At 38.1% G+C, this 27,683-nt stretch overlaps 1 protein-coding gene across 2 annotated transcripts; it reads right to left on the bottom strand.

The window, feature by feature from the left end:
* Positions 1-774: 774 nt before the first annotated feature.
* On the bottom strand, positions 775-17,817 carry rnpc3 (RNA-binding region (RNP1, RRM) containing 3). Of its 2 annotated transcripts, XM_056249187.1 has the most exons (16): positions 17,743-17,817; positions 15,789-15,948; positions 15,643-15,690; positions 15,446-15,555; positions 13,586-13,678; positions 9,670-9,781; positions 8,963-9,031; positions 8,612-8,751; positions 6,851-6,976; positions 6,559-6,713; positions 2,750-2,917; positions 2,319-2,413; positions 1,869-1,927; positions 1,575-1,707; positions 1,313-1,385; positions 775-900 (listed from the first exon to the last, which is right to left on the bottom strand). In XM_056249187.1, the coding sequence occupies exons 2-15, from the start codon at positions 15,942-15,944 to the stop codon at positions 1,317-1,319; spliced, it is 1,533 nt and encodes a 510-aa protein (XP_056105162.1). In that variant the 5' UTR covers positions 15,945-15,948; positions 17,743-17,817; the 3' UTR covers positions 775-900; positions 1,313-1,316. The 2 variants fall into 2 exon arrangements, with proteins under 2 accessions (XP_056105162.1, XP_056105161.1); XM_056249186.1 differs by having other exon boundaries at positions 775-1,385.
* Between the last annotated feature and the right edge of the window lie 9,866 nt (positions 17,818-27,683).

Below are 27,683 nucleotides of genomic sequence, written 5' to 3'. Positions count from 1 at the left end.
ACACATTCATACTATATAGAACATACTTAGCACTCGCAAAGTAAGTGCTCAAAATATGTACCTACTCAAGAGAGTATGCGATTTCAGACGCAGCCCAAGAAGTGTCTAATATTTCACGCTTAATTTTTTTTTTTTAAATGTAGTGCATCATCCATATAGTTCTTGGTGTGAAGTGAACATGCCTGTTCAATTGATCTTAAACTTACTTTTTTTTTTTTTTTTAAATACCATGGGACAGTGGTTGCTTTGTGTGACCAAAAATGTTTTAAAAGGAGAAAATCTCAAATCTCATGCAATGTCAAGAGCATCATGATTGATCATGAAAACTAATAACATTTGGAGTCCCAAAAATCAAACCTGGTGCAATGCATCTTGAGAAACTTAAATCTCAGAACTACAGACTAAAGTACAATAAACAAATAACAGCTAATCTTCTGAGTCGAGCCAGCCCTGGTCACAGTCTTTCTTGTGTATTGTTTGTGTTTGTCTGAGCTCTGCTGTATTGACAGCACCATCTGTTGCTGTGCTGCTGGAAGATGAGCCGGCTGACTGATAGCGACTTTTAAATTTATTCCCCTTCACTTCAAAGGCACATGTTGTGCGTGCAGAACAATACTGGTACCATTAAACATCAGGATCCGACCTTTTGCAACCTTGAGCGCACAAACAACCCAGATTAATAACAATATTAGACATAAAAGTATACAGTATATAAACAACATTGCTATGAAAGGGGTCTTGAAATTGGGCAGCAGTTTCAATGAAGATGCCAGATGGCAGTATTAATTCCTTTTATTTGACTGTATTGCAAGACCTATCAACAAAATCAGTTCCTAAAAAAAATATATATTACAATAGATGATGATGAACTTCAGCCCAACAGGACTCAGCAGCGGCAGTCTGCAATAAAATAGAAGGGAAAATATGTGAATATTAATAAGATTTATGTGCGACAATGGATTTATTTGATTTTAAGCTGAAGGACAGTGCTGAAGCAGAAAAACATTGCTTGACATTTGGAAGAATTCAGTTATTATTATTACCTATATATTTTTGATAAAAGCAAACAATTTAAATAACTCTTTTAAAGGATATTTTAAAGGATATGAAGTAAAGATGGAGCTCCTGTAGGCTCATGATTGAGGTAATTTGATGCAACATCATCTTAAACAAATAGAAACAAAATCAAGCTTAAAAATCTAGAAGCTAGAATAATAAATATTCAGTACATTTTCACCAACCCACTCCAACATACGGACAGCTTGAAAAATCAATACATATAGTGTTGATCTCAAAGTGATCCTTAACCCACCAGTTTAGTGCTTTTTCCCTCCTTTCTTTGAGTCAGCAGATTCCGGTTTAGGTTTTGCAGATCTGGCGAATTGCTAAAGGTTAAGTTAAGGCGCAATGTTATTTGACAGAAAAACATTTGTAATAATAAATCCTAGGTGAACCTAGACAAAAACCTGTCTAAAAACAGCTTTGATTTGTCTCAAGTGGATTTCTACATGCCTCTTCATCTATACATGTCTGGCAGAGTGTTAATGCAGAGAATGGCTGAAAACAAAGGATACCACCACAAGAGGTCTGTCGTTGAGTATATATCCATTGGTCTCCTTTAAGGCCTTCTCCGCGCTTCTCTCACTGGGGAGTTCGATGAAGGCCTGACCTTTCATCCTCCCCTCTCTCAACAAAACAATATCAAACCTGACGGGAACAAGCACACTAATACATCAGCACATGTTCATGAAGAACTCCCCTTTATTCATCGCTCCTGAGAACAATGTTTGCTTTTCATTGGCTTTGATTGTGATTCGAGGAGTTGAGGCCTCAGACAAGGGCCTGAGGCATCAGACAGTGGTGCTTACATGTTTCTCTCCTCCTCTGAGGAGATGTCGATATACCGGCCATAGATGAACTTCAAATCCTGCGGAAAAGATTGAGCTGGGTTATACATCTGGTACTAAAGTGAGAATTATGAGCTGTCAGGCTGTTCTAGACACATGCTGATGAAGGGAGTAGTGACATCGGTAGCACTTTATTTTACAGTCCTGTTCCGCATGTACATACTATGTACTTATTATAGTAATTACAATAACTGGGTAATAACTAGGTACTGACCCTGAACCTACCCTAAACCTAACCTTAACCCATGTAGTTACATCATATTACCTACCCAGTACTTTCTTAGGTAAGATACATATGTGTATATATACAGTATATATATATATATATATATATATATATATATATATATATATATATATATATATATATATATATATATATATTTCCAAGACTATTATCCAGATACTTACTTTTTTTTCAACTTGCTTTGCAATATTCTTAACGTAAAGTCTGCAGGTTGGTTCTCCGGGTTCGTAATTTTTAAACACAGACATTTTCTTTATCTCTGTAAATGTAAAAGAATCAATAACAAAATAAATCAATACAACAGACATACACAGTCATGTGAAAAGTAAATCTGAAACAAAGTTGTTAAAAGAATGACTGGCTGACTTGAAATAAATACCTGCTAGTAATCACTAGCAAACATCTGAAACATACAAACAGTCATATGATGACAGCCTGGTGTGCTATCAAATATTAATTTCCTCTTTAAAGACCGACTGCATCTTTCTTGTGAACACTCGAAGCCAAATTCTTTAGTAGAGCTTCTCAATTCTATTTGATGTTCGGTGTACTACAAAAAAGAGAGTTGCGTGCACAATTTAAAAGAGTCTTTCACCGTCTCTGGAGAGTCTTGCTCTCTCTAGCTCTCTCCTAGAGATGAACTCCGAGGGGATGTCCTCATCTTCCTCCTTCTCTTCCTCCTGTCTGGGGACCTGAGCGCTTGGGTAGATCTTCCCGAACCCTTCTGAGGCTTCCTGAGCGGAAACCTCCTTCTCTGCCGTGTCTAGGAAAAAGTTGCATAAACATAATTAGAGCGTGTTTTGAACTGTCACGGTGCTCAATTCCAATCTGTTTGTGAAAGGCTGCCTGTTGCAGATTTCAATGATGACAAGTGAAAGGCGGCATCGAAGTCTTGTGTGAACACGCATCAAAACGACAAGCCTTTGACTCTTCAAAACAAACTAGAAAGCACAGGACTGTTTTCTTGTCATGCAGAAAAGCAGAATCAATTCCTGTAATCAATAACAAAAGGCACGTAAATTCAGATAAAGTGGAAAATCCAAGCCAGAGGAAAAACAGGCGAGTGTATTAATCTCGGAGGGTGACACTGGTGTGTTTGCGGGGGGTCACGCTCCATGGGGTTCCCTTTCAGGTTCGTTCATAGCGCAGTTGGAGATGTCACCTGGCAGTTGGCAGTAAGCCGTAAGCAAACGCGTATGAGGAATTATGGGAAGCAGCGAGGCTACACAAATCCTCTGGAAACTTGTCTGACAGATCTATAGTGCCTAATGTGTACTAGAGCAGGAAGTGCTGATAAGTTCCCTCAGAGAGGTGGATTTCTTTGACGTTTCTCGTCATTTAAACATCAGTTGAACGCGATTATAATGAAAATAACTACCGGCCCTGTGCTAGTTTCTTTTATAAAGAGGGTTAGGAAAGCTCTTTGATTTTGAAAGGTTTTCATCTCTGTTTTTGGTCATAGTTAATAAATGGAAAACAAACGGGAAGATAAAGTAAACAAAACACCGGGAATCTCACTTTTATTTGCTGTGTCTGCATAGAGTGCCGACATTAAATAATTGCTAAGATCTATTCGCACCGAAAAGTTTAGTGTGCGTTTTATTTTTATTTGACAGTACCGTCATTCCTGATTCCTGAATTAGGTTTGCACAACAATATATTGAAATAAAACTGACATCATAATAAGGCTTAGTGCGATTGTCAAATTGCACAGGCTGCTATTTAAATATATATGTGCTACCGGTTCAGAGAGAACCACGTCATTTACACACGTGTAGTTCATGATACAGTGTCACAGAACAGCTTGGTTAATTTACTGTGAATACAGCTGTTCTGTGAGCTGCATGCGTGTAAATGAGAATACTGCGCTTCACTCAAAATCTGCCAGCACATTTGTTTATTTGTTGGCAACCCGTCAAATTAAAAGCTTTATGGTATGCAGTTTGAAAATGAACAAATTAAGATGTAAATACTACTACTGTAATTGGCTTTGGTAAAATAAAGTTAATTTTATAATTTTTTCTTTAATTTAAAGTACAATGGTACAATGCTTTGAATGGGCCTGAAGACCTCAAAGAGCGACCAGGAGTGTGTGTGTGTGCAATAGGTCCTGGATGTAAGAGGGAGCTTGACCATGGAAGGCTCTGTAAGTAATGGTTAAAATTTTAAACTGCACTCTAAAACTAATTGGGAGCCAATGAAGAGCCTTAAGCACAGGTGTGATATGTGATCTCCTGTTGGTCTTTGACAAAAGTCTTGCAGCAGCATTCTGTACAACTTGCAGTTTGTCCATGGAGGATTTGTTTAAGCAAGTGTACAGTACATTGCAATAATCCAGACGAGAGGAAATAGAAGCATGAACAAGCATCTCCAGCTCTTCTTTAGAAACCACCGATCTAATCTTGGTGAAAAAAAAAAACAGGAACGAACCACAGATTTAACATGACTGCTTAAACTCATAGATTTATCAAAAATGACACCCAAATTTCGCACCACATTGCCGTCCGAGGATGGTAGAGCCCCAATGGCCTGCCTAATCTTTGGAGTAATGTTATCTGGAGCAAAAATCAGCACCTCAGTTTTGTCTGAATTTAGTTGCAAAAAGTTGTCTGCCATCCAATTATTAATGGAGGCTAAGCAATTGTGCAACAAGGACAGTTTATCCAGCCTATCAGGGCTAAAAGATAAATATAGTTGAATATCATCAGCATTACAATGATAAGATATTTCTCCAAAACTAGCAATAATCTTTCCGAGAGGAAGCATATACAGACTGAACAGCAGGGGGCCGAGCACAGAACCTTGGGGCACACCACAGGACAAAGGAGCAGAGTCTGACATATATGGTCCTATGGACACAGAGAAACTCCGGTCTGAAAGATAGGAGGAAAACCAATCCAGAGCTGATCCAGTAATGCCCACAGTTGTTTTCTATCAATCAGAGTGCAGTGATCCACAGTATCAAACGCTGCACTGAGATCTAATAGAACCAGCACAGAACATTTACCCCCATCAGCAGCCATCAAAATATCATTTGAGACCCTAAGGAGGGCAGTCTCAGTTGAATGTTTTTTACGAAAACCAGACTGAAACTTATCAAAGATATCATGTAAATCCAAAACATTATTTAGCTGGTTCGCAACAACCTTTTCTAGAATTTTATAAATAAATGGCAATTTAGAAATAGGCCTATAATTTCTGAATGAAGCTGCATCAAGATTGTTCTTTTTCAAGATAGGCTGAACAACAGCATGCTTAAAACAGCTAGGAACCTGGCCCAGCTGAAGAGATAAGTTTAAAATTGAAACCAAACATGGGCCAAGATGATGTATGGATTTTAAAAGCAAAGATGTAGGTAAAATATCAACAGGGCTTTGAAAAGGTTTCATCGTCCCCACTAATTTAATGATGTCATTCAGAATAATGGGGCAGAAGGAGTCCAATATTGAAGTTCTGTGCTGTTTGACTATATGGGGGTTTGCTGATGGAACAATGCCTGCCCTGACAGCTCTAACCTTGTCCACAAAATAAAGCAGAAAGTGCTTGCAGTCAACATTTGAAAACACAGGGACAATACATGTAGCAGGAGAAACAATGTTGTTAATAGTTTCAAAGAGAGCTTTAGGATTTTTTTTATTGGCAGATATCAGATTAGTAAAGTAAGAGGCTCTAGCAACCTTAATCATTTTGTTTAAGTCCATTAAAAGCTCTAAGATACAGGCGGTGGACTTGTAGCTGAGTCACTTTCCATAAGCGCTCAGTTCTCCGACAAACACACTTTAAGCTGCGAATGGCATCATTCGTCCACGGGGCTGTATTAACGCAAGTACATACATTTTTTAAGTTTTGTTCAAATAGTTCAGCCCTAAAAAGATTTCGCACTTCAAAAAAAGTCTGCCGAGTAAAAATAAATTGTTTACTCGGAAGAATTATTTATTTATTTATTTATTTAATTTGTTTTCTATGCAGATGCACTCCCCAACAAAATCACCCAATTATTCTAGAATTAATAATTCTTTCCAAATAGAGCTTTTCAAGTCATCTGGTGAAACCTATACTTCCTATACTTGTTCATATTGCAGAAAAACTAAATATTCCTATTTTGACGATTTATTGAGTTTTCTTTCCAGTATCGCGGAAAGCCTTATCCCGAATAAAGTTTCAGGGTTATCCTGACACAGGGGAGGGTCTCGGCGCCTCATGGTGAGAGCAGCTCGGTCTGCTGACAGCCCGATACATTAAATCTTCTCTCCAGCTGAGTCACTATTCTCAGGGCTAATTGCTGTGTTAATTGAGCAGGTCCGCTCAGGATGGATGGGTGAACCTGGGGCGCATTTGGTGATGCAGGCGGATAGATAAATGAATGATGGGATAGAAGGAGTGGCGGGGGACCAGCAGCCTTACCTTCAGTCGCATCTGCGATTTGCCGCTCTTGATTCGGTACGGGCCCCTCGAGGATGGTGGACACCTCAGCCGATATATGGAACTCAATTTTTTTCTGTCCTAGCATCTGAGGTTGCTCGAACACGTCTGCTGGCCGCAGGGCTGGGCCTGAGGGTCTGAGAGATACAACATTGACCTATCAGCAAATCTCTTTGTATTATTGAAGGTGGTCTTTTGAAACTATAAGGCGTTGTTTAATTTTACTTAATTATAAAGAAGCTTATGGCTGTGTGAAATGCAGCTGAGAGTTTACCCGTGGGAATCCGGTTTGGGAATAAACAGGAAATCTTTTAGTTTGGGTTTCTTTCTCTTGGAAGACGTTTTTGCTCTCAGCGGTCTTTTGCATGCCTGGTTAACAAGGCCCATCAGTCTGATCATCCTTTGTGGAACGCAGGGAGAAGAAGTGTGAAGCTATTAAACATGTATGGCTTTTGAAAGCAAGGCAAAATACGGCAATGAAACAAACAAACTTAACACTTTGCAGCTTTTAGCTGCTGCCATTCTGGAGGCTGACAATCTGTCATGAGAAAACGTGCCAATGCTGGTGATACTATCACATTTATTTTTAGGAATTTAGATTTTAGACATGTAGCAAGCACAATATTTGTTAGTAATCTGTCTGTCTGCAGGGAAAATGCCCAGAAAGGCCAGAAAAATCTGGTTTGTTTATTATTATTTGTTGATATTTTGATATTGAACATTTAATTGTACATGCTCATTTCTCATATTTTTACATTTAGGACTCTGGTTAAATTATAAATTTGATCATGGAATAATACCGTTCAAAGGTTTAGGGTCAGTATGATTTTTAAATGTTTTTTAAAGAAGACTCATAGTAAAACGAGTAATATTGTGGAAATGCTACAATTTAAAATAACTATTTTCTTTTTTAATATGTTTTAAAATGTAATTTATTCATGTGATAAAGCTTAATTTTCAGCATCATTACTTGTCTGATGTACTTGTCACTACTAGTCTTAAGTGTCACATGATCCTTCAGAAATCATTCATGAAATCATTCAGAAATCATGATTTTCTGCTCAGGAAACATTTGTTATTATTATCAGTGTTAAAAACAGTTGTGCTGCTTAAAATTCCGTGACATAAATGTCTTTATTATCTTGATCAATGTTTTGATCAATTAAATGCATCCTTGCTGAAAAAAAGTATTAATTTATTTAAGACAAAAAAAAACTTACTGACTCCAAACATTTGAAAGGTAGGGTAAAAGATACTGGCCCTTTTAATTTAGCTACTGTATTTTGGCAGTAACTGACCCAAGTACTCAGTAGGGGGTGATAGAGTTTGTTCAAATATCTGTGACATTTAAAGGAATAGATTATGTCATCATATACTCACCCTCAAGTTGTTCCAAACCTGTATGAATTTCTTTCTTCTGCTGAACACAGAAGATGATATTTTGAAGAATATGGGTAACCAAACAGTTAATGGGCCCTATGGAAGTCAATGCGGCACATCAACTGTTTGGTTACCGAAGTTCTTCAAAATATCTTTTTTTTTGTGTTCAGCAGAAGAAAGAAAATCATACAGGTTTGCTATTAACATGTTCAGTTTCTGAGAAACACTGTTAATATTTGAAATGAACCCAAACAAACACACCCATTCCTTCTTTAAATCTCCCTCTTGCTCTCTCTCTCCTCACCCATCATGAGTGTATAGGCCCACTACTGCTGATTGGCTGTGTGATGTGGTGCGGTGCTCGGTTCAATCCACTTTCAACAGCGTTTCTCAGAAATCGCTTACTGCACCTTTAACTTAAACTAACTCTATAGCTATAGAGCCCCATTTGAAAACACTGAAGGCGGCAACACATACTTTGACACATTCAACATACTTTACTACTGATTTTCGAATTCAGTTTGGATACATTTCAGAACACAACTTGCTTGCATACACTGCGCTTCAGACATTATTTTGATTGCACGCATCTACTAATAATGTCAAACCACTTAAACAACTTGTAAATAAAATAGAAAGATGGAAAGCCAGCTACCTCTCTTTATCTTCATCTCCACTCTCATACTCGGATTCTTCTTCACTGCCCGACGCCCCCTCCTCATGCTCCGGCAGTGGAGGGTTCTGTGGGGGGAAGGGTGGGGGCATGGGCGGCAGTGGGCCTGGGGGCATCTCAAACTGAAACGGTGCAGATGAGTGGGTTACACCTTCGTGTTGCTCATCAATATTAGCATAGCACTTATATTGATGGGATTCAGTGAAATGCAAAGCATCAGGGATGAGGTTGACTGAATTCAGGCGATGCCTGACATTACACATTCGTCATCATGAAGCTTGAATTTAATTTAAGATAAGATAAACATTCACAAAAGCGCATATACCAACTCACCATTGGTGGACGAGCGGTCACCGGCCCAAATGGGCTGGGGAGGTTCATCTTATTCATCAAGTGAAGAACCTGTGGAGGAACATGTTCATCTGATGAAGAAAGGAGTGTGTGTGTGTGTGTGTGTTGTTTTCACACACCTGGTGCTGCATATTTCTTGGGCACGAACATTAATTGTGACCCTGGCTCCATATGTAACCCAGATTGCTGCGTTGGAATATATTTAGGCTCAGTGATGGCTCTAAAACGGAGCTCTGAGCAACAGATTTAATGTGTTTAAACAACCAGCCTGTTTCGCAGAAAGCTAGCGCCACCAAAAGGCAGGCCAGGAAATTAAATTATATCATGCTGTTTCACAAAGCGGTGCGGTGTAGCTTAAGGGAACATTTTAAATACATCACTCATCCCTCCCACATGAGCGCGATATTAATACCATCAGAATAATTCCCTCCAAATATTGTGGTTTGATGTTTTAGGGACTGGACTTGATTCAAAGAAATCACATTAGTGCCACTCTGAGAGCTGTGAGAGAACGTTTTCCTGTCTTTTTTTACCTGATATGAACTAAAAACCTGAAAGAGGGAGAGAGATGCTGGTACACAAGAGGCAATCATATAGATGTGCTTGTTTACACATTCCCAACATGAACTGATAAATAAAACAACAGAAAAAGATAGGGGAAAAAAAAATACTTTGTTGTCTCTACTCACTTGAACATAGAACTTGGGTACGCTCAAAAGTGTGTGTGAAATGTTTGTCAAAATTCCACTTGAAGGAGGAGGGTATAAATATTTCAGCGTTGGATTTGTTTGAAATTTCAACCTGCGGGAGGAAAGAAAAAAAGCATACATGAAAAATTGCCAGTCGTTCCAGAAATGCTACCCATGACAAAATCCATGAACATAATGGTGAAGCATAAATATAAGAGCGAGGTACAAATATTTGGCTCTGTTTGGTAAATGCCCACGCCTGTATTCAGGAACGGGTGAGCAGCTACCCTTAGTTAGCTACAGTTAAAGCTACAAGTTACAAACCAAAAGTAACTAATTTTTTTTTTTTTTGTGGCCAACATTTTATAACTACATATTATATTTTTTATTATTTGTTATGATTACAATCAGATTATGTCAATTCTGTAAGAATTTACACACTCTATGTAACTTTGTACCATCATCACTTTTATTATACTACTACTACTCACAGTCACCAATACTGAATATTATTACTATAGAACTTATTATAGGCAGGCAATATTTAAAATATTCATAATGATTTTGCTAGTAATATAAAATTAAGCTTTTAATGTATTCAAGTCTTATAAAGTCTCCATTAAACTAGTTTAATGACCCTTGCCAGTATGAGAGCAGTAAGATTTTAGCAAGATTTTTCATTATAATATTTGAAATAATTACAATTAAAAAAATACCTAATTCCATAATGATTATTATTATTTATTAATAAGTTTGATAATAATAATAATAACAATGAGAATTTAAGTGTCTGCTATTAGATAGAAAATTATATATATATATATATATATACACTGATGAGCAAAAACATTATGACCAGTCACAGGTGAAGCAAATATCGTTGATCATCTCTTGACAAGGGCCAAATTGTTATGGCAAGGCAATTGGGTCAGAGTATCTGTGAAACAGCAAGGCTTGTGGGTTGCTCCTGGTCAGCAGTGGTGAGAATTTACCAACAGTGGTCTGAGGAGGGACAAACCACAAACCGGCAACAGTGTGTTGGACGTCCATGGCTCATCGATGCACGAGGGCAACGAAGGCTGTCATGTCTGGTCCGAGTCAACAGAAGGTCAACTGTGGCAGAAGTCACACAATATTTTTGTGATGGTTATGGGAGGAATGTGTCACAACACACAGAGCATCACACTCTGCTGCGTAGCCATAGACCAATCCTATGTGCCTATGATGACCCCTGTCCAACTTCGAAAGTGCCTACAATGGACACGTAAGGGTCTGAACTGGACCTTAGAGCAGTGGAAGAAGGTCGCCTGGTCCGTTTTCTTTTACATAAAGTGGACGGCCATGAACATGAGCACGGTTTACCTGTGGAAGGGATGGCACCAGGATGCACTGTGGGACGACGACAAGCCGGTGGAGGGAGTGTGATGATCTGATGATCTGTTCTGCTGGGAAACTCTGGGTCCGGCCATTCATATGGATGTAAAAATTGACACGTGTCACCTACCAAAACATTGTTGTAGACCAGGTACACGCCTTCATGACAATGGTGTTCCCTGGTGGAAGTGGCCTCTTTCAGCAGGATAATGCACCCTGCCACACCGCACACATTGTCCAGGAATTTGAGGAACATGATGAAGAGCCCTGGCCCCCAAATTCCCCAGATCTCAATCCACTTGAGCATCTGTGGGATGTGCTGGACCAACAAGTTCAATCCACAGCAGCTTCAGCTTGCAACCTACTGGACTTGAAGAATCTGCTGCTAACGTCTTGGTGCCAGACACCACAGAACACCTTCTTGGGTCTTGTAGAGTCCATGGCTCAGCGGGTCAGCGCTGTTTTTGCAGCACGTAGAGGACCAACAGCATATTAGCCAGGTGGTCATAATGTTTTGGCTCATCTGTATATACACTCACCGGCCACTTTATTAGGTACACCTGTCCAACTGCTCGTTAACACTTAATTTCTAAGCAGCCAATCACATGGCGGCAACTCAGTGCATTTAGGCATGTAGACATGGTCAAGACAATCTCCTGCAGTTCAAACCGAGCATCAGTATGGGGAAGAAAGTTGATTTGAGTGACTTTGAACGTGGCATGATTGTTGGTGCCAGAAGGGCTGGTCTGAGTATTTCAGAAACTGCTAATCTACTGGGATTTTCACGCACAACCATCTCTAGGGTTTACAGAGAATGGTCCGAAAAAGAAAAAACATCCAGTGAGCGGCAGTTCTGTGGGCGGAAATGCCTTGTTGATGCCAGAGGTCAGAGGAGAATGGCCAGACTGGTTCGAGCTGATAGAAGGGCAACAGTGACTGAAATAACCACTCGTTACAACCGAGGTATGCAGCAAAGCATGTGTGAAGCCACAACACGCACAACCTTGAGGCGGATGGGCTACAACAGCAGAAGACTCCACCGGGTACCACTCATCTCCACTACAAATAGGAAAAAGAGGCTACAATTTGCAAGAGCTCACCAAAATTGAACAGTTGAAGACTGGAAAAATGTTGCCTGGTCTGATGAGTCTCGATTTCTGTTGAGACATTCAGATGTTAGAGTCAGAATTTGGCGTAAACAGAATGAGAACATGGAACCATCATGCCTTGTTACCACTGTGCAGGCTGGTGGTGGTGGTGTAATGGTGTGGGGGATGTTTTCCTGGCACACTTTAGGCCCCTTAGTGCCAATTGGGCATCGTTTAAATGCCACGGCCTACCTGAGCATTGTTTCTGACCATGTCCATCCCTTTATGGCCACCATGTACCCATCCTCTGATGGCTACTTCCACCATGTCACAAAGCTCTAATCATTTCAAATTGGTTTCTTGAACATGACAATGAGTTCACTGTACTAAAATGGCCTCCACAGTCACCAGATCTCAACCCAATAGAGCATCTTTGGGATGTGGTGGAACGGGAGATTCGCATCATGGATGTGCAGCCGACAAATCTGCGGCAACTGTGTGATGCCATCATGTCAATATGGACCAAACTCCCTGAGGAATGCTTCCAGCACCTTGTTGAATCTATGCCACGAAGAATTGAGGCAGTTCTGAAGGCAAAAGGGGGTCCAACCCGTTACTAGCATGGGGTACCTAATAAAGTGGCCGGTGAGTGTATATATATATATATCACAGATATATACATACATACACACATAACAAACACACATACACACATAAATACTGTATATATATTACAAACACATATACATCATAATTTAAAAAAAGCATATTTAGCTGTTTAAAATGTAAAAAGTAACATGGATACAGTGAAAAACAAGTGTTACCCACAACTCCAACTCCAAGATCCAACTTTGCAACGGACTTTCCCTCGCAAGCCAAATGCTTTGAATGTCAAGACTCTTTCAAGTTGAATTTGATTGCATGTTCTATCATAGAAACGGTCTGCACCTCATTCAGAGCATCACACCACTGAAAAACACACTTTTCAAGCGACCCTGGTCTGTGCACGAGCTGCTCTGGTGGAATTAAATAAATAAAAATCTGTCACAGCTCCGCTCGTTAAGTGAGGGTGAAGTGCGGGCTCCTTGTGCAAAATTATATCTTAGCCCACGGTCTCTTTATCAAAGGCCACCTGGTGCCACCACATGGCAGGAGCAGACGGGCTGTCACTGCAGAACAGACACTCTGAGACATGGGCCTGTAATTGGACATGAGACGGATGGTGACAGCCACTCGCCAACTTCCTCTCTCCCTCTTTCTCTATTCGCTATGGGCACTTCCTACAGGACTACCAGGGCCTGAACTACTGACACCAGGTACGGGATGTCAACCGAGAGCGTTAGGCTGTCTCAAATCTCCAGTGACATCATAAACACAGTGACACAGTGAGATCGTGAATGCGAGAGGAAGTCAATGTGCTGATCAAACAAACACAGATGCATGTGTACACCTACCCCAGACTGGGAGCAATGCTGTTGTCCATCATAGGAACATTGTGTTGATGTTGTTTTTCTTTCTTCCCCTTTTCAGCTTTAGCACCAGCACCACTGAAACAGAAGGAACACTATTATGGGGGGCGTTTTATTATAAATATAAGCAGTGTTGGGGGTAAGGCATTACAAGTAACGCAAGTTACAAAATCAGATTATTTTAAGTAACTAGTGAAGTAACACTACTTTTACATTTACAACAAAATATCTGAATCACTTTTTCAAATAAAGTAACACGAGTTACTTTGTTTTCCCATTTATTGACTGACACCTCTCCTGTCCCCCATGTTAAGAGAAATTAGAAGTGCGTGCAGAGGTGTTGTGTGCGCTGTGTGATCATGATGGTTATTATAGAATAGATCTACTAAATGTGAGCATGTATTTATCTCTATGCATCTCATTTGCATAAAAACAGATTCAGTATTCCTCAAAATGAATAAAAACAGTGAAATGCAAAATCACAATACGCAAACCTGCCATAATTAAATGTAAATAACACAAACATACTTTATGCATTTAATCTCACTTAATTAATCAATGTTTTTGTTTCTGACAATCAATGATCCAATTCAACCATACCAATCAGCAAAAATGGCTTTAGATAAACATCACATTTGTGTTTTATTTGTTTGTCCTATTTTTCTGCAACCCAGAATGGTAGCACAGCTGAAAGGTTTGTCAGGTGTGCATTTGCATTTCCTTCAGTCTGAGGCTTATTAATTTCACTTTTGGTGTGAAAAGGCCTTTACATTTGCTGAAAATAGAGCTTTTAGTTTTTATTAATATTATTATTACAAAACAAACAAGCAAGCCCAGCCCGGGTGAGGAAAAAGTCATGCTAAAGTATAAAAAGTAACATAATTACTTACTTTTTTAGGGAGTAATGAAATATTGTGATGTATTGGACATTTTCCCAACACTGAATATAAGGGTGTTTCTTCAAATATGGAAAATGTTTGGTCATGTTAACTATCTTAAAACATATTTGTCATAAAAACTAGTTTAACTTGTCTACTAACAATGTTCAGCAGTGTATATACATGCATTATGGGAAAAATTTTATTTTACCTGAAACATCATGAAAATTTTCACATCATTTCTAATTATTAATTGTGTTTAATATGATTATGTGTTGGAAATTATATTTTTAACATTTTTAAAATAAAATAGCAGACTAGTATGTCTTGCTAAGGCTAATTTCATAGCTATAATTTTGTGTATTCTTAGATCCTATAAATATTTTCACTATTTTTTGGCATAAATTAAAAAGAAAAATACAGATTGATTAGAAATGACACACAACAAAAATATTTGTTTTTAACCTATATTTACCAAAATTTTTTCTTCACACATTACAAGTCTCATTTTACATCAAATTGTCGTAACTTTTAATAAAACTTTATTGGCAAAATTGTTGGTCAGAAATAAAATGATGTGTAGTTTTGTAAACAATGTATATAATCTTTGTGAATATTATCAGTGTTTTTAAAATAAGTCAATTGAGTTTTTCCTGACACAAGGATCATGCAAATCTATTCAAAAAAGGCATTTGAAAAGTAGCCAAAATAAATTATTTAAAAGATGAACAAATAAATTTCAAGAAAGTTTTAATGTGAACTATATATAACTAAATTAAATATGCTTGTTTAAATCACCCCGTCACGTAAAAGTGCCCATATTTGAAGAAACATCCATAAACAGTACTGATAAAATATAGAAATGGACGGTTAGCCAATCAGAGACATGTTTAGACAGTGTGTATTAGAGGAGGGGAGGAATAGGAATAGCTGAAAGTCTATTGTTATGATTGATTTTGCCATTTACCTGTTAGACACAGGTGGGTCTTTCAAAACACTGGCATTGTCCTGATCTTTAGCAAACTCAACCACTAGTGTGTGACCAAGGATTCTCAGCTGATGAAGTCTGTTTAGCGCCTGTGGGTGGAGAGAAGCCATTTGGATTACTAACATGTCGAAGCCATCTCTTAAACCACAAGAGGAGCATGTGTATTTTAATTTTACCTTAGAGGCTGAGGTCTGACTGCTGAAAGTTGCAAATGCCATATGCTTCTGCAGACGACAACACAATCAGGACAGCTGTATTTATTCATTGCATCATTTACCCACAGCAATTTGCGACTTTTGTACTTCCAAATCTTACGACTTACTAGTGGTCCCTTGTCTGACAGCGCTCTGACGGAAGAGGCACCAAAATATTTCAGAAGATCCTCTTTCTCATCTCTGTTGAGTTCTCTGGGCAGATGCCGTACGATGAGGGTTTTGCTTTTCTTTGTTTGAACGTCGGCCTCGTCCGTCTCTGCCATGATTCTGCATTCAAAGACAAACAATTAAGTCCATAAGTAAGTTTGTTAGTTCATGATGCAAATGGCATGTGCATCTTTAAAGTGAGCATGTTTTCATTGTTTAGTGAGCCAAAACAAAGACTTGCTGCATTATAAAAGTTACTAGTCACCTTAATTTTGATTTCATGTCCACAGCTTTCCCTTGCACACCAAATTAATGTTTTTAACACCAATATAAATGCAATGTGCATAATACATTTAACCAAATGAATGTTCCCAATCTAAAATAAATAATAATAAATGTCTGCTACAAATTTGACCAATAAATATATTTTTTCTTGAAAAGCCATTATTTGGCAATTATGCTAATTTCCCTCACCACATCCCAATACTGCAACAGCAATACATATAGAGCTGGTAAGTCCCGCCCATCCGTAAAACTCCAAGTGGACTTCTAGGTTGAAAAAGCGTCAATGCAAGTGAATGAGAGAAAATAATTATTTTCTGATCCCGTTTGAATTGTGTCATGAATGTGAACATATGTTGTCTGTGAATTTTTTATATAATTTCTCATGTAACGAGTTTGACAGTATATTGTATAATTCTTTGGCTAGCAGTTGTGGAATAGACATAACGAGAAAGACTACACGTCGCATATGTGACGTCGCAGCATAACACATTTTCCCTCCACAAATCACGGTGCGATAATCTAAGGAATTAGATCGAGATGCCTGTGTGTTTTGTACCCAAATGTCACCATTCAAACAAAGGCATGTTTAGCGGGATCCGTGTGCTAGTGGTGGTGACGTATATCAAACGCGTCGAAAGCAGCGAAGAGTTGTAGTCCACAAAGTGCTCTCACACAAAGTCTAACCGTATGAAAATTCTACCCGCTAAATTGTAGCATTCTTTACACGAAATATTATATAAAAAATTCACAGACAACATATGTTCACATTCATTGCAAAATGCAAACGGGAGTAGAAAATAATTATTTTCTCTCATTCACTTGCATTGACGATTTTTCAACCTAGAGGTCCAGCGGGGTAGGCGGAAGGGGCGGGACTTACCAGCTCTATATCAATCCTGCCCAGACTCATTAAAAACAGCTGAACTGTTTAAAATCTCAACATTATAATAATAAAAAAATAAGTATCATTATTTTTGCTTTGGAATAATAATAATAACAACAACAACATGTTTTCACATTAACGAGAACTTGCGATGGACATAAAATACTGTCCATAAAATAATTGGCTTCAAACTGGTTTCATAAGATTCATCTAGACAGTTATGATGACCTTCATAATTCTATATTAAAATTATATTAAGTACATATATAAATTAAATACAATGCTACGACAATTCAAGAAATTCAATACTACGACAGAGCATTCTTTACTGCAGCGTGTCTGTCCGGAACTGAAGTTACGCATCTATTGTTGTTCTTCAGGGGGAATGAAATCCTGGAAACACAGTATCTGCACAGGGTAAAGAGGACTATTCTTATATCTGATCCTTATCAAAGACTGAAGGATACGTTGAATTTGCATTTAAGGAGTAACAGGCTTAAGATTTTATTCGTAAGTAAACAGTTTAAAAATTAGCAAAAGCAAGTTGAGAGGTTTTGTTGTGAAGCGAGCCTGACAAACATTAGCAGCAACAGAAGACTCGAGTAACGTTACAGATGAACGACCGTTTATGGTTAAAATAAAAAGCAATAAATAAAGCATTGCGCTACTAAAGTAATATAGAGCAGCATAAAGATAATAAATGACACAGTGATGGGTTAAGAGCGAGAGATATGAGACACACATACCCGGTTCAAATTCACCCTCTTCCGCACTAAGTTTGTGGGCGTGTCTAATGAGGTCAGGGAAATCTGATACCTGATTGGTTGTTTGCGGGTCATTTCCTTCACTGATTGGTGCGCAATGGACATCAGTCACAAACGGTCAACTTCCAGAAAACATTTTTTTTTTGGCCAGGAGATGGCACTGCGGGTAACAGAATTAATCATTTTAATCAGCATGTATTCAGTAGACAGAAAGTGTTGAAATTCTAAGTCTATATTAAATTAGCTGTTTAATTTATGTATTCATTTAATTAGTAAAAAAAATTGTATTGTTTGTAAAGTTGCAATATATATTTTTCTAATAATGTTGGCAACTGGATTGAATGGTTGAGCTTTGAATGCGGTGTATTCGTGTCAGTGTGCCAAACACAAGCTGACTTTTATACATGCTAATGGCTTCTCTTCACTCTACTGGTTTTTCTCTGTAATGCTCATACTATGTGGAGATCAGACAAATGTGTGTATGGCTGGCATATAACCAAGCCAAATCTTTGCCCCCCTTCTTCCTTCCTAGTCATACTGCCCCTCTGTCTTCTGAGTCCTACTTATTCAGATTTTTTTTTTTTTTCCATTACACCCCTTTTTCACATTTTCAAGAATCCATATTCAATGAGCTTAAAAGATAAATGTATCGCGTGGTAAGTTGGCAACAGTTTATATTTGCCTAGGGTGGCCTAGCGGTTGCAGATCTGGATTGATTGTCGCCATTGTGCCTTATAAATAACTTTTTTTTTGTTGCCAAATTTCAGTCCCATGACATATTGTCTGTTAGTTTTTCATTTTTGAGTTATGAAAGGTAGTTGCAACCTCATTAGTATACAATTTCAAACTCGATGACAGCTTTTATGAGTTTGTGTTATACTCTGGTAACAGTCACAGAGAAGTGACCCTGGTTTAAGGGCCAACTTAACTTGGAGATCGTCCTCACCATTGTCAGACAGCCTCCAAATTCCAGTGCAAATGAAGTTTTCTTTTTCTTTTTTCTCCTCTGCGGACAACATGGGCATTCCTTACAGGGGGGAACAATGCCCCCTTTCAGTCTGGCCGGCTCTGAAATTTCACAGGTGAAGGGAGGAGCGGAAGGTATCTAATCCCTGGCCTGAACAGCCAGAGCCTGGAGAGAGCAGGGAACGGGACGGCCCGTCTCTGACCACCCTGTCAGCTGGCCCGGCTAGTGACAGAAACGTGTCAAGAAGGAAAGGTTTGTGCCCCATCAGCATTGCCTTGTGAAGCATAAATCATCTACCATGCTGACTACTCGTGGTCGGACAGTACTGTGAACTCTAGAAGCCTGGCGATCATTGTTTGATGGTGACGGATGTTAATGTAAAGTAGTTTGCAATAAAATGTATTTTATACCTAATAACATGGTACATTTTTATTATATTGTGTTTTTTGCAGTATGTTTAAATGGTCCTGTGATGTTATAAATCATTTTTTTTAGATAAAGCATGCAGTCTCTCTCTATTTTTATTTATTTATTAATATTGTATATTTTGCAGCTTATTTAAATGGTCCTGCAGCATTACAAATTAATTTTTGCAAGTAAACCATGTAGTCTTTCTCTCTCTGTTTATTTATTTAGAATTTTTGTTCAGCTCGTTTAAATGGTAATGTAATGTTACTAATACATTTTTGCAGGTAAACCATAGTCTTTCTTTCTATTATTTTCAGTGTTGTATTTTCTGCAGCTCATTTAAATGATCATGTGATGTTACAAATTATTTTTTGTAGTTAACCATCTCTCTCAGTCTCTATATTTATTTATTTAGTTTTTTTTTTTTTGCTGCTCATTTAAATTATCCTGTGGTGTTACAAGTTTTTTTTTTTTGCAGTTAACCTTGTCTCTCTCTATTTATTTATTTATTTATAAATCATGTGGTGATACAAATAGATTTTTGCAGATAATCCATGTGGTTTAAAAATAAAATTCAATATTGTATTTTCTGCAGCTCATTTAATTGGTCCTGTGTGGTTACAAATTAATCTTTACAGTCTTTAAAAAAAATTATGTTATATTGTATATGGTCCTGCAGCGTTAAAAAATATATATTTTTTGCAGGTAAACCATGTAGTCTCACACTATTTTAAAATGAAGGGACAAAATCTATAAATCAAAATTAATAGATTAGCAGTGGTTAATAAACAGTTGACTTTTATTGAATATACATTTTTCTAACGAGCTAAATTAGAGATGACTATTAAAACAAACTGATTCAGAACGGAATCCATATAAGAGTTTAAAAGCCAAGATTGAACTGCACCACTGTGACCATAGACGCACTGCAATGTGCCGTGGGCAGCACAGCAAGTCTGAGTTGTTTGCTAGTAACAAACATTCATTTGGGTGAGGGTGGGTGTGGGGGGCTAGAGATCAGTGTAACAGGCCTGTCTGCAGTAAAAGTGCTTTCTGGATCAACACAAGCAGAGACACTGCATTCCTCGAGCTGTAATTTATATGACAGCTCTGAAACAAGCCCGCTGTCCTTGCTGTAGGCAAAGAGAATCCCAAATGTTCCGAAACAGCCGGAGTCCTATGTCTAAAAGGAAAGTAAATAAACAGATAAACAATTACAAATTTCCTGTTTATTCTCTTTGGGAATGTATGTGTGCTTTCCCCATTTTTAATGGATTCCTGGTTAAGACATTTGATCTGATACAGCATAAAGGGAAGCAGAAGCATCACAGGCTGTTTTTATACAGTTATTTTAAGACGCTTATAAACTTTTATCCTGCCGCTTAGAACATTCTTAAAGGGATAGTTCACCCAAAAATCATCATTTACTCACCCTCAATTTGTTCCAGCAGAACAAAGAAACTCATACAGGTTTGGAACAAATTTAGGGTGAGTAAATTATGACACAATTAAACATTTTTGGTGAACAATCCCTTTAAAGAAGTGCATATGCTTGCTGTTTCTTGCCTTCAACCAAACTTGCATCAAATATGGAATTTTGTGGCTTTTAGTCCATAGTTTTTAGCATACTCCTAAACGTATTCAAAATTGTTTTGTAGCAGATACAGTATGTGCGTTTAAAATTTACAGTCTATTTTATGAAAACTGAATAATAATATTGATGACTCATCACGCACTCAGAGGTGTTTTTGTCCAATACAATTCTCCCTGAAATGACAATGCCTCTAAAAAGAACTACTTCTGATTTAGGAATACCAAATTGCAAATAGTGTTCAAGTGTGATGTAAATTAAAGTTATTAACATGTCTTTGTTGAAAGTGTACGGTTTAATTTAGTAAAACGGCGCAAGTTAAAGCAAAATGACTTTAATTGCTTATAGCACCTTTAAATCACATTGACAATGAGGCTGATGCAGTTACTTCCATTTGCTGTCTTCCTGTCTTTAAAAGTAAAAGGAAATATTTAATCAGAAGTAATTTCACAGAAGAAGGATGCTACATTCTGTCTAAGCAATTCCTTATGTCATTGGGTGCAAGCATCCATCTGCACCACCACTTTCAGATCTCTCCTTATTCTCCATCTTTTTCTAACCTCCTCTCTCTGTCCGTTTCTTTGACTTTCTCTCCAAAAGGCCTTCAGCACCTGCAATGTCTAAACAACATGCTTTTGAGACATGCTTCTACTTGGGGGTTGTTTTGGGTCTCAGTCAGGTTGTAATTACGACAGATGAAACATGTGCCAGTGGAGTGGGTTCGAGTTATCATTTCTTAAATTAGTCCCAGGACAACAGAAAATCAAGTCCATATGATGGTGATATCAGCACAAGCAGATTCCTGAGCAATGTGCCATACAGATGTGAGTCCAATACAATGGGAACAACCTAGCTTTGTGATGCCTTGCTCTGGTTTTGATATGACAAGAGACACTGAAGCTTGTGACAGAATGTGAAGCAGACAGAATTGCAAGACAAAATTGCGAATGGTATTAAAAAAAATCTTTTGTATAGCTGTGATCCTTTTTTTTTTTTTTTTTTTTTTTTTTTTGCAGTTGGTGGGTTGATATACAGCAGATGTACATAATACCAGTGCTCCAGTGTTTTCGGACAGTGACTTTGCTCCAATGTTCAAAGTGATTGTTTTCTAATGTTTCCAGACAGTCACTGCTGGCTATCCTGTGGTTTCAGATGGCACCTGTGCGCCAGTTATTTCAGACAGGATAAGCTACCATTATCCAAGTGTTTATTTTCCAGTGAATTCAAACAGTGACTGTTCTTTTCAGTGACTATTTTGCCAGTGTGAATAGGAATTATAAAATTCCAAGTAAAAACGTGTGATCTGAAGAAACATTTCAAGGTTTTTTTCCTCCCTCTCTCTCTTCACGTACCATCAGTTATGGGAGTTATAAGTCCTGTGGCATCATTCCCTTGATCACAAGAGCTTTGAACTGTGTGGCTTTGACTGAAGCTATCATAAAGCTGTTTTGACAGATCAGCCAGGCTCAAAATGAGTCCTGCATTGACATGTAATATCAGATTAGAATCATTTGGGATGTTTTCAGAAAAGTCTTGCCTCATGCTCACATTACTCGATATGTTAAATGCCTGGCCTTATTCTCATGTTTCAACGTCCCCTTGTGGAGGATTTGAGTCGAGATTGTTAACAAGGAATTTGAGGCAGGGCGCTCCACACTTTAGAAAAATGGGAGATTCACAAATCAAACCATGTCCTTTGGGCTGGGAGGAACCCAGTGTTTTACTCTAGCCCAAAGGACTTTGCAGTTTTCGTTTTGTGAAGTGATTTTGTGGTTATACTCAGAATGCTCATAGACTATGTGATGTACATAATTTGAATTAACCATTTAGATGGAAAGTTCGAACGAGGTTCAATTTACACAACAAAGAAGGGCCTTGTTAGATTTAGAATTGGACAAGGCTGAATTATTAACAAGTAAGGAATACCCTTCGATGCCAAACCCTAACTGCAGCTAATTGCTATAGCGACGTCAGTTATTACTCAACCTAGCAGTGCATAAAGCTTCAAGGTGACCACAATGTTCGTGGATGCGGAGGACTGCTATTTCGGCTCTTGAGCCCCACTAATAAGAGATTTGCTGAGCAGTCTAGCTGTATATTTTCTTTTGATCTATGTTTCATGCACCTCGCCCAATGCATAGGCCCTACCAGGCAGCATTATCCCAGCTAGCAATTATCTCGGTGATGCTGCGCCCCACCCCACATGGACCACATGGCCATGAACACGTTCACCATAACCACTATAGCGGTCTCCTCCTTCACCCTGGTTATACCATTAATGATCACTTTGATGTTGCACACGTGATTTCTTTCTCTTTTTTTCATTCCTGAAAATGTCTTCATTGCTGAGTGGGCAGGCAATCTTAAAATTCTTGATGTGTAGACCAGCTGTCCCATGTTTTGTGTGATATTTGCACAGCCGTCATGTTCTAGCAACAGTGGGAAAAATAATCAACCAATCCATAAGATGCTCTGAATTTGGTCAAATGCATTTACCGATGTATAGTCTGCAGGCCTGAAAAAGGTCAATATGATGGCCAGTGAACAGAGATTTCAGGAAAACGTGTCCATTAGCATTTAGCTAAACTGTAGCTGTGTTGCTATCTCTAGTTTGTGTTTCACACTACTGTACATGCATACTTATTTAGTGACTTATAGGTTTTATTTTGCTGCAGTTAAAACATATAACTATCATAAATGTATACTGCACTGAGGAACAGCCCTAAGGGGTTTTAAAGCATCTGCACAGTGTAAGCTTTTACACTTGAAACTGACAAGAATAGACATGCTAGTGGTTCAAGTTTTTTGCAAGATGAGGGTCTGCCTCCTCACCTTTTAAACCATACTTGTTGCTAAAGCCTTTAGTGATGAAAATGTCTGAAAGTTATGTTTCAAAGGGCTACTCCCCCTGTATTTGAAGCTGGAACGTGGTGATTACTTCAATAGAGACATTTTCTTCCACGAGGGGTATGTTTGAATGAGGGATGTGAATACTATCTTTCCCTTTTTAGCTTTTTTTTACTCTCCAAACCACTCATTACCTTTTCAGAAAAGTGGAAATGTTAAGGGTCATGAGACTCATGACTGTCTGCATGCATATGAGGCTCCATTCTTCAATATAAAATCATGCTTTTTTTTTTCATTTAAAGCTGAGCCTTCCATATCTTCTCTGAAGCACTCAAATCTGGGCATAATCACCTGTCAGCATACAATAGCCTTTCACATCATTTTGTTGAGAAAATGTCTGTCAATATGTAATGGTCAAACTGCATATTGGTTATACCAGTATAGTTCCTCTATGATTATTCATTAAAAAAATATAATTTTTAGAACTCGATCTGACATCCGAACACCAATTACTGATTACAACATCCAACATAAATATGTGGCTACCTACAGATGTGTTCATTTATAGTCTGCCTTATAAAAAGGTTTTGGGTAGAAGCTTTAGTCCCTGTGTATCAGATATTATGTTTAATCTGTTATAGGTTTCGTAGTTATTTGATGGTGGTGAGTAGCCTAAGACAATTTTTTCATAAACTATTTATTATTCATGTTTTCTGTCAGATATAAGGGTTCAATGTAATTGTGTGCTTAATTTTATACAGTACATTTACAGTTTTCTATATATAGACAAAAAAATAATACTAAGAAAATTTTTTAATATCGTAAATATAATATTGCATAAATATATATTATATAATGCATGTTATTAACTGATTATGTACTAGTTTTTCTTAAAGAGTTAGTTCACCCAAAAATGAAAATTCTGTCAGTAATTACTCACCCTCATGTTGTTCCAACCCCGTAAGACTTTCGTTCATCTTCGGAACATCTTCGTTTTCTTTTTTACAGTCTATGGTTTTCTTATGTGGGCCTCAGAGTGAGTTCACATAGTGTAACAGCGCAGCGCTACGTCAGAACGTAGGCTCACTATTGGCCAATGCTGGTCATGAGTGTGATGCTGGCCAATAGTGAGCCTACGTTCTGATGTAGCGAAAATTATTATTATTTTTTTATTATTGTGTTCCACAGAAGAAATAAAGTCCTACAGGTTTGTTGAGTATATCTGATGATGTCACGGTCTCTTACTTTTATTTTTTTATATTCTGTTGTATTCCCTGTTTGTAGTTCCTGTTTCCCTGCTGTTTAGTTTCGGTTTCTGATCATGGTGAGTTATAATTATCAGCTGTGTCTTATTTATTTAATTGTTATCTCCTTCATATATATATATATATATATATATATATATATATATATATACTCTCTGTTTTGTTCTGTCCTCTGTCCGTTATTGTCTTTCACAATGTGTTTATCTCCAGTCTATTCACCTACGTTAATTCTTAAAGTCAATTTTGATTATTTCTATCTTGTGTGTGTGTTGCCTGCTACACCGACATTTTACAGATGTCAAAATTTCCTCTCTTTTTTTTTGTGGTGAGATATGCTTTTAATAATTACCTTACAATTAGGTTCCTAACTTATGGGGTTTGTTGCAATTGTCCACTTGTCTCTTGATATGGCTTGGATTACCTGGGGTTTATCACTAATTATAGACTAATTATATACGAATATAATTAGGTTTTGAAATTGATGCAAACCAAAGCCTGCTTATTTTACACTGCACCTGCAGGAACTGTAATCTCAGTGGTTAAATGACTGTGTTTGGCAGTGTCGGCTGGGGCTGGATGTGGCCTGCAGTGGGTGGGGCATGACTGGGATAGGGCAGAGATCAGGCTGCTGGGAGAGGAACTGAGGAAGGCAGTGCAGGTCTGAACAGAGCCGAGACAGGCTATGCAGTTAGACTAAGAGCGCGGGACTTGGATTGCCATGGGTCACAGCGTTTAGGTCACTTACGTCAAAGTCACTTTATGGCAAGTCGGCTTTTTTAAACTGACAGGCGGGTCTTCCATTCCTACAGCCAGCATATTGAATGTTATGATTTTTTTGCCTAATTTTATCTGCGTGGTCCCCTTCCTCCTACTATAACATCTCTGTGGCAGTTCAATAATGAACCATGTTTGTTTTAATTCTATCTTTGCAATAGATTTTTCTTTGCATAAGCATTTGTAATTAAGGAACTCTTAGCGTGCAATCGTGGAAAATGTTCTAGAGAGGGATAGTAATTTAAGAGACCGTGATTACAGCCACCCAGTGATCAGCATGTGAGATTTGGTTTTATTTTAGTGGCTCTGAGAGGAAAGATGTCATTACTCTGTTGTCTTCACTTCCGTCATCCTGAATGCGCAACATTTTATATATACATAAATATATCTAAAATGTTTTGAAAAGAAAAAGGTAACCCTTTTTCAAAATTTTGCTTTTTAAGGCACCCAAAAGACCGCTGTTGTGTAAAGGAACGGCCAAAATGCATAAAAAGTTTTAAGTTTTTAGTTGAAAACGGTGATGTGTAAACAGCCCCTTAAAGGGATACTCCACTTTTTTTGGAAATAGGCTTATTTTACAACTCCCCCAGAGTTAAACTGTTGAGTTTTACCGTTTTTGAATCCATTCAGCCGATCTCCGGTTCTGGCGGTACCACTTTTAGCATAGCTTAGCATACATCATTAAACTGGACAAGACCATTAGCATTTCTCAAAAAAAATGACCAAAGTGTTTCGATATTTTTCCTATTTAAAACTTGACTCTTCTGTAGTTACATCGTGCACTAAGACCGACGGAAAATGTAAAGTTGCGATTTTCTAGGCTGATATGGCTAGGAACTATACTCTCATTCCTGCGTAATAATCAAGAAACTTTACTGCCGTACCATGAGTGCAGCAGGCGCAGGCACTTAGTCCCGGTCACGTTACCGAGCTGGGGACTATTTTCAGGCGCTGCGTCATATCATTACGCCTGCTGCACTCATGGTACGGCAGTGAAGTTTCTTGATTATTACGCAGGAATGAGAGTATAGTTCCTACCCATATTAGCCTAGAAAATCGCAACTTTACATTTTCCGTCGGTCTTAGTGCACGATGTAACTACAGAAGAGTCAAGTTTTAAATAGGAAAAATATCGAAACTCTTTGGGTCATTTTTTTTTTGAGAAATGCTAATGGTCTTGTCCACTTCAATGATGTATGCTAAGCTATGCTAAAAGTGGTACCGCCAGAACCGGAGATCGGCTGAATGGATTCAAAAACGGTAAAACTCAACAGTTTAACTCTGGGGGAGTTGTAAAATGAGCCTATTTACAAAAAAAGTGGAGTATCCCTTTAAGCTGTTGAGGGCATAGGCAAGAGTTTTCGGTTGTTAAGTAGCCTATCAACTCTCAGATGTTTCTTCAAAAGTTTCTTAAACGGTATTAAACTAAGTGAATAAACGTAAACCAAGTGAAAAGATTGTTGACACACAAAAGCGGAGGGCTATAAGATGAATTCAGGGTGAATAACCCAGATAATTTGGTTTTGGACGAATCTGATGAGAAATAGTTACGTTCATAGTGAGATCTTCGACTTTTGATTACAGACTTTGTTGTCTTGGTAAATCTGAGCACAGTTTGAGATATTGTTGAGGTCTCTTCTGAAACTAGAAACACTTCTTCACAAAAGATACATGTGAGATAACTCTTTTTTTCCTCAGAAAAAAAAAACATCTGAGAAGCAGGAGATTTGCTTGATGCTGAAACAACTGAGACATTAAAGAGTTCGCTTTTGTCATGTTTCTTATAGGGTTTTCTTGGAATCACTCACATCAGGAAGTCGGAGCCATGTGCATCACTCCAAGGCTGGGCAAATATCTCCTGGTGTGTCGGAGTGCTTTGTTGAATCAGTCTGGAGCTCCTGATGTGTTTGATCAGATGTTTCCTGTATCAGTGAGCTGTTGTTTTACCCTCCAGATGCTGCCAAAATGTTCAGTCAGGCTGAGTTTATCAAGCATGGAAATATAATTAGCTGTTGGAGTGGTCAGATCAATTCAGAGTTGTTGTGTTATGCATAGGGAGAAGGGTGACAGT

The sequence above is a fragment of the Rhinichthys klamathensis genome, unplaced genomic scaffold, assembly GCF_029890125.1.
Source record: "Rhinichthys klamathensis goyatoka isolate OS25496 unplaced genomic scaffold, OSU_Roscu_1.1 h1tg000059l_1, whole genome shotgun sequence".
NCBI lineage: Eukaryota > Metazoa > Chordata > Actinopteri > Cypriniformes > Leuciscidae > Rhinichthys > Rhinichthys klamathensis.
Note: the sequence above shows the minus strand (reverse complement) of the source record. Positions and strands in the feature narration are given on the sequence as shown.

Excerpts from the sequence above, each read along its gene's own strand:
- rnpc3 (XM_056249186.1), bottom strand. The coding sequence starts at position 15,944 with ATGGCAGAGACGGACGAGGCCGACGTTCAAACAAAGAAAAGCAAAACC. Across the intron at positions 8,752-8,962 it reads TGACCGCTCGTCCACCAATG|TTTGAGATGCCCCCAGGCCC; the intron begins GTGAGTTGGTAT and ends GCACCGTTTCAG. Across the intron at positions 1,386-1,574 it reads ACGACAGACCTCTTGTGGTG|CAATTCGCCAGATCTGCAAA; the intron begins GTATCCTTTGTT and ends CTTAACCTTTAG.